Below are 7,982 nucleotides of genomic sequence, written 5' to 3' on the forward strand. Positions count from 1 at the left end.
CGTGCGTGCGTGCGTGCGTGATTGGCCTTTGGACAGGTTATCGTTTTAGGTAGTGCCATCAAAGATAGTACAGCCTACGATCTTTGGTGCCATTATATAGGACACACGCAAGGGGGGGGGTGAGAATGGAAAGAGGTTGTTTGCACTGGTGGTTGTTGTTTACAGGTGGCTGTCTTAGCACCAATTCTATTTTTCTAATTTTTCTATCTATCCATCTTGCTTTTTCTCGACATTTAAGGGCCATTATTTTCTCGAAATGATTCCTTTTGCTAAATGGAATCGAGACTTTTATGTCTAGTGCTCGCTGCTTTATACCATGATTCGACCTGTGAACGAATAGAGGACGAGAGTGGTTAGAGGGCGCCTGTAGATGGCCCTACTTTATTTCTTTCTTTCTTTTGTTTATGTTTGTCCTTCTTCCTTTTTCCCGGCACTGTTTGACCAATATCATGTTGATGTGCTTGTCTTTACTGAAGAAAACGAATAGCAGAGTTCAGTAGCTCCCACCGTAATCTGTAATTCCAATTTGAACTTAACAAGGTGTGACAAGTGTGTTTTGTATTCCTACTGTCTTGCCACACAATGACTGTGTAATGCTTGAGCAAAAAGCAGATATAAGGAGAAGGATACATCGTTGGAATAGAAAGATAAAACACTGATGGTGGTTGGTTGACGGGTGCTCTGGTGTGGTTTGCTTCTTCTTTCTTATCAAACATCTATCGTCCTTATCTTTCCTTCTTCTTTTTTATGTTTGTTCTTGTAACACCTCTAATCTTCTGGCGCTCATATGACCTTATGCAGTTAGTTGCGAGCGCCGTAAAACCTCTACTAAAACTAAAATCACTGATGGAATAATATAGGATACTGCAGGTCTTGCTAGCTACTAAGACAGGTGTGCTGAGACCTAAAACAAAATTATTATTCATTTGTTCCTGATAAATACCTTCTTTTTTTTTCTTTTGACAGCTGGCCTTGATCCAGACCAACTCCGTCATTCAGATGCTCAAAGCCCTGGATCCAACATTAAAATTTGAAACCTGTAAGTACAAGTGACACATTTTTTTCCTCCTTGGAAACTGGTAGTTGGTGGGTCCTCATGTATTTCAGCTGTCCTTATCTCTCTTCCTTTTCTTTATATTTCTCTCTGGTAACACCTCTAATCTTCAGCACAGTATATATTGACATATTTGTGTCTGTGTGGGAAGTTCTGTAAAACTCTTATTCAAATGGAAACTAAAACTGACTCAGGATGAACATCAACTCAAGATGCTAGCCTATTTTTTCACCCCCCAAAAATCATGTTGCTTTCTGTACTCTCCCCCCCCCCCCCATACTATATGTGTGTGTGTGTGTGTGTGTGTGTGTGTGTTGTGAGGTATTAGGCCTTTGGCTGCTGCATGCAAAAAGTTTAAGATTGTTTCATTCATGTCCACGGAGAAGTCTAGTTTATTGAGTGATCTCTGTGTCATTGCTTATATTTTGTAACCCTCTCAGCCAGGGTTGGCCCTGACAGGCTGGGTTGAAGCAACCTGTCTCCTAAATGATCTTAATTGTGTTTATGGGCAAGCTAAACATTTACAATAATTTCAGTGAATTGTTCTTTATTTCGGACGCTTTGCCTGGAAAATGTTGGTAGGAGCGTTAATTTTAAACCTATACTATGATGATGTGCATCAAAATCAAAAGAAAGTGATCTTTCTATTGATGCACATCTCATCTCTGTGGGCTTCACCACAACTGGAATGCGTTTTGCTCTGTTATAATGAAAAGGCAGGTTATATTTGTTTTGAATCTTTTACACTGAAGCAATAAGAAACCAAATGTATTTAAATGTTTTTGTGTGTTCTTGTGGCAGTTCCAAAATAAATGTTATTGATTTTCCTTAAGTATTGTCTTCTGTGATTCAAGTTTAATGAAAATATTTTTTTTTTTTTTGTTCTTTACAGTGCCTATGACCACCACAGGAGACAGAATTTTGGATTCTGCGCTGTCTAAGGTAAATTTTCTTTACAATTGTTAACCCTCCAAGAGTTGCTAACAAATCTGCCGTCATATGACAGAAAAATGTAGATGTCAAAAATGAAATTTTACAAGAGAGGAAAAAAACTAACCTTGTGTGTGTGTTTCAAATTAACTAAAACTTGGTTGGTCTAGTTATTTGATGTGAATATTCATTGCCAGAGGTATACAGTAAATAGTTATGGAGTAATTGATAAAAAAAAAATTTGGTCATAACAATCATATCCATATGTAACTTGGTCTCGATACATATTTTCATAAGCTCAAAACTTCCTTAATTTTAATTGTACAGCCATATAACCTAGATAGAAAGGTGCGCCATGAAAAGGGTTTTCTCCCCTTTTTAAAAATGCTACTTGACCTATTACACATGCGTTTTTTTGTCATAAGGTGGCAGAAGTAGTCTGTTGTGTCAGGGGAAATTGTATGATTTCACCATATCATGTTGTAAAATGCTTGGTAACTCGCGGACCGAGCAAGTATGGGTCATAAACTTATACAGTTTCAAAAAGTAGAATGTAAGTAGGAAGTAGAGCTCTTTCATGAAGGAATTGAAAATGTCTAGCTTTATTTTTAAAAATGTGATAAACGAACTGAAATTGTGACTAAAATTATGGCAAATTAATGCGACCGTGACACAGCAGAATGAAACACGTTTGCTGCTTTTGTCTTACCTGTACCTAGCTTTTATTCAGCACTACATCACTGTTCTTGTGCTTATGTTTTTCTCAGCTCTCAAACATGGGAAACGCGCTCATATGACCTTAGCAGTTGCGAGCACCGTAAAACCTTATACTATACTATACAAACATGGGAAATGCTTCTACAAGGCACAACATTCTCTGGAAGTGCAACTGTTATTATAGTATAGTCAGTCAACGATGGAATTGTACTGCCAGTAGATTTTTGAGTCTGTAAATTAGATTTTTATTTTCTGAAGTTGATGCTTACTGGACTTCCAGTTCCAACTTGCTCTTGAAGCTATGTTTCTTTTAGGAACAATGTTTAACCTAGATCTAAGTTATGTTTGTGATTAAAGAACTGCAATGGCTTTAATGTGCTTCCCTTCTTTTCCAGATTGGCGAAAAGTCTCTGTTCACCAAAGAATTGGAAAATGCTTTGCTAAAGAATCAAGTGGACTTTGTTGTCCATTCCCTGAAAGATCTCCCGACAATTTTGCCTGAGCATCTAGTCATTGGATGTGTCTGCAAGTGAGTATGTGCATATGGATGTTGTTTCAAGATGAAATGTTGTTGAGGTTAGAGTAATGTTTATGCTATTGATCCTACGTTTTAAGGACTTATAATTAATTTGTCTCTTGTTTTTGTGCCAAAGAATATGAATAAATGAAGAAATAAGTGTAATAATGTACTTAACCTTTTCCCCCTTTAGCTTCTTTTTTGCAATAAGTCATTCAGTAAAAAAAAGTTTCCACAGTTATTCTTTTTATTTGGCCAAATCCATCAAGGTTTTTACTTTCAGCCCAGTAAGACGTTTTTAGTATTTCTTTTGTTATTACAGCCTATCTTTTGTTATTGCAACCTATAGTTTTGATGAAGTTGGCTTGAATTTAATACATGACAATAAAATGTTCATTTCTACTTCTAGAATTCTGAGTTAACCTTTTGCAAGCCCCCATTACGATATACAGTAATGAAAAAATTCTGCAGAAAACTTGTGTGTGTTTTCTCCCCCAGCAGCAGTTGTCCTTTAAAAAAACACCTTATTTTCAATCGCAGACTGATGCCTGGACTGGCAAAGAGAATACTTGCTTTTCAGAAAGGTTTTAAAAAAACCTGTCGATTCTATGTATTCTCTTCATGTTTTTCAAACACTGCTGAAGTCAAATTGAAAAGTAAACATGCTTTTTTTTGTTTTTGTTTGCTAGGCATATATACTTGTCTTTAGAACAAAGATTTATTTCCAGTCTTGTTTATGGGTACGCTTTTTCTCTGAAAGCAGAAGTGCTAGTTATGGTCCTGACCCATCTGCCCGCCACAGGATGGCTTGTCGTCATGGCTGGTGACTAAGGTGCCATTTTTTTGTTTGTGACTTTTGTCTGTCCTGTCTTTCCCAGGAGGGACAACCCGTTTGACGCTGTGGTGATGCACCCAAAACATACAGGCAAGACCCTGAAGGATTTACCACCAGGAAGGTGAGTGTATAGTGTGCTGGGATTTCCCTGATGGACAAGATCCTGTGCATGCCTGTTTGCAAGCTTGGCTTTACCCTTTTGTTCTCTGAATGCATGTTTGAGTGTGAGGTTGTTTATCTAGCGGTCGGCTCTCATGAGTTTAGGTGCACAGGTCCTGTAGGCTCAGAAGGGGGGGGGGGGGGTGAAAGGGTTAAGAGGGTTTTTAAGGATCACTTGACTTTGTTTTGTACACAAAGCTTGCTATTAAAGCGCATAGAGCCTGCTGTTGAGCGGGGATATGCGCTATACAAATGCTATCTATTATTATTATTATTATTATTATTGAGCCAGAATTCGCGCTGTACAAATGCTATCTATAATTATTATTTGATTTGCAGACTATGAAGCAGTCTGAAATGTTTTAGTTTAATTTTAGGAGAGGTTTTACTGCATACGGTCATATGAGCGCCAAGGGGTGGATGTCAACAGAGAAGTCCCTTACAGGGAATCGGGCTTACTCTGCTCACCTCTCTAGCTTCAACAGCACAAAGTCTGCTTCGACTATCAAGGCACCCAAGAAATAGCTGGTCACAAGAGTGTGACAAACATACAAAAGAAGTAGAGGAAAAATGATGATAGTAAGGATGAGGAAAGAAAAAGCAGCAGTTCCCTGTTGCAGTTCAGGCACAGTTATGAGCATGACATTGGTGAATCAGTCGATTTACAATTCTGCTGTGCATAAGAACATGTTAATGTCCCCCCTTTGGGAATGGCCTGAAGATACTTCAGTCAGTTGCACCGCTCCGGGGGGTGAGTCTATGTAAGCGGGTGATCTATGAATTATTAGACTCAGAATATAGTAAAACCCTGATAATGTGGACTTCATGGGAGCAATTTCTTAGTGTTAAGCAGAATTCATATATGTTGCAATGTTTAGAGTGAACAGGAAAATACATGGATGGGAAATTCTTTTGTGGTAAGAAATATTTTGTTTTAAATGGCTTTGTTCACTACTGTGTCAAGACAATAATGAAAGTATTTGTTAAGTATCTCTTGTGTTTCATGTTTCAAAGAATGTGAATTTGATTCCTGTGGGGGAAGAAATCTGTCCTATTGAGTATGACTGTATTTCTGCAGGGATGCTGCTCCTGTTCAGCCCAGTTTGGTCCTGACGGGCAGTGTTGAAGCTGCCGGCCTCTAAAATGATTTGATTAGTGTCAGTGGGAGAGCAGAATGTTTACATTAAAAGAAAGATCAACCATATCTTTTGTAATATGTGTTGGCAGCAGGTCGCCACCTCAGAATTACATAATTTTTTCTGACATTCTTGGCCGTTTTGAGTTACTTTTACCATGAGGTCAGAAACCAAATGCTCTATCTGCTCTGTCAAAATTGTAAGAATATTAAGAGTCGCTATCAAGATTTTCAAAGAATTGCATTAAAAAAAAGCTTCGCTTGTTGTGAAATTAAAAAGATTTTTACTCGGATTTCTCAAAACCAGGTACTGAGTAGATAGAACTTTGTAATTCTGAGGTAATGATATGTAGCTGACAGGGGATGTTGAAGACTGAGAAACTGGCACAGCTGCTTTTTTTTCCTTCTACAGTGTTATTGGGACAAGCTCGCTCCGGAGGGCGGCACAGGTTCAGAGGCTTTACCCGCAGTACAAGATTGAGAACATTGTATCCTTTCTCTCAGCGAGTTGTCGACGGGTGCTCTGGTGTGGTTTACTCCTTCTAAGCTATGAAATGTCTTATCATTGTTTTCTCTGATGCTCTTTTTTTTGGTTTTTGTTACCGTACTCTTTTGTAGAATCTTCAGCACTTATACTAGGTACCAGATACTAAATTTTCAAAGTAGCTGTATGCCAAATTTATCTGTTCCATTTGAAAGGCCTATATCCACTGAGCATTTTGGTACCATTCTTTAACCTCTCAGTCAATTTCTAAGAAAATGGTAGTTGTTTAAAAATTTGATTAAATTTGTTAAAGTCAGTCACTGGCTGCAACCCCATGTTTGACAGACAATAAAAGAGTACCAAGTGCACTAAACATCTCCACATTAACAGAGTACAATCACTATAACAAATATATGGAGCCGAATTTTTTTCAAGACTGTGAGATCATTACAAATCAGTATTTTATCACTTCAAACACGATCTGTCGTTATTTCGACAAAAACACGCGGCGAGCGAGTCGGCTTATACTGTAGTGTACCACGCGTGCGGGGTCACATGCTTTCCTAGTCTTGCGGAAGGATTGATGTAAAATAATTCCATGTTGATTACTTTATTCTAATAGGAAATAAACTGATCTTTTCAATGAATTTTTTTATAAGCCGATGTTTTACATATTTTGTGTAAAAAGTGATCTTTAAACATTTTGACAGCATTTTTAAAAGCTTTTTATTTAACCGTTTCGCACTTATAGCGCCCGTATGCGCCCGCGCCGGTGACCCCCGCTCATCCCTATAGTGCCCGAATGCGCCCGCCACGGGGGTGTTTGTTTCGTTGCCGCGGGAGGCTTATACTTTTACTATCATCAGAAGTTTCACTTACCTATCTTTATAGAGGAAGAGTTCCGGTTTACTATGGTGTTTTTCTTGTTTCTCTAACAAAGAGTCACTTTTTGAGCGGGAACAAAAGTCGGAGGAGATTTTAGTTGTAAACACGCCATCATGTCTCTAGGATGCATGGGCGCAAAGCTGCCCGATATGAGTACGGCAGAAACAAAATAAAAACACCCAAAGAAAAGTCTTTTAGGTGATTTCAAGTTTCCACCAGAGGCTCCAATCTCTGTGAATGTGTTGTATTTCTTTTGTGTGGATTACCTCTTTGTCAGTGGCAGAAACTTTGTGAGTTGAAGAAATGTAAACGAGATCTAGATCTAGATCTAGATCTAGACTCGGAATCCAAGACACGCATCTCAGAAAGACCTCTCATATCATTTCATACTCTTCTATTCCACTTATAATTTTGTACTAGTAATTTAGCTCATTCATTTTCCTTTCAGAAAATACTATTTTCATCATTTTTGGCTGTGTTTGTGATTTTATACAATATTTTTAGTAAGGTACCCCGTCAATTTTCGTGGAGTTGTTGCCCTTGTCTTAAGGATGGGGGGCCACAGCTGGCCAAGCCTGCTAAGTGCGATAGGGTTAAACACCAAAGACCAAATACATACCACAGGAAAGCCCGTTTAAAGCTCTACAGTTCTCCGCCAATGAAAAGACGGTATTTAATCATCGCTCTTTCCGCGAAGCATTTGAATGCACGCATGTCAATTTTTGAACCGGCCGACCACGCATTCGGACCGCGAGGGGCTTCGCTTTCGTCGGCGATTCTCCAGCTCCTAATAATCGGACATATAAACAACTTACACCATCGCAACGAGGAAAAGCTGAACTTTTACAAGGTGTACGGCATTTGGTGTTTTATAGCGAAAGAGCAAAGAAACAGCGATCAGAATTACCCCGATTTCACCAATACCACGCGGTCGGAAGGCCATGAGGCCGTGTTTACGCTACCTACTTATACGGCCTAATTGTGTTGCAAGTACTGTGTTGCAAATGGATGTTCTGGAGCTATTTTTTTCCTTAAGTGTCCGTTCAGAGAGGAAATCTAAACACAAGATTCCAGAAGTTGGCGGAGCAGGACATCTACGACGCTATCATCCTGGCAGTGGCTGGTCTGGAGAGGATGGGTTGGCACCACTGTATCTCTCAGGTGAGGGCTCACCTGTCGTGTAGCCATCGGTGGGATAGATAGCCCAGAGCAGGGGAGTCAAAGTGAATGGCTCCGGGGGGGGGGGGGGGGGCGCAAACTCAAATT

At 39.2% G+C, this 7,982-nt stretch overlaps 1 protein-coding gene across 1 annotated transcript in view; it reads left to right on the forward strand.

The window, feature by feature from the left end:
• The window catches only part of LOC101851122 (porphobilinogen deaminase), a 46,976-nt gene that overhangs the window by 24,624 nt on the left and 14,370 nt on the right, over nt 1-7,982 (forward strand). The window contains exons 2-7 of the mRNA XM_005097286.3: nt 967-1,039; nt 1,947-1,996; nt 3,097-3,230; nt 4,097-4,174; nt 5,760-5,835; nt 7,764-7,877. Coding sequence (XP_005097343.1) covers nt 967-1,039; nt 1,947-1,996; nt 3,097-3,230; nt 4,097-4,174; nt 5,760-5,835; nt 7,764-7,877 — 525 coding nt within the window. The remainder of the gene's footprint in view (nt 1-966; nt 1,040-1,946; nt 1,997-3,096; nt 3,231-4,096; nt 4,175-5,759; nt 5,836-7,763; nt 7,878-7,982) is intronic.

The sequence above is a fragment of the Aplysia californica genome, unplaced genomic scaffold (genome assembly GCF_000002075.1).
Source record: "Aplysia californica isolate F4 #8 unplaced genomic scaffold, AplCal3.0 scaffold00151, whole genome shotgun sequence".
NCBI lineage: Eukaryota > Metazoa > Mollusca > Gastropoda > Aplysiida > Aplysiidae > Aplysia > Aplysia californica.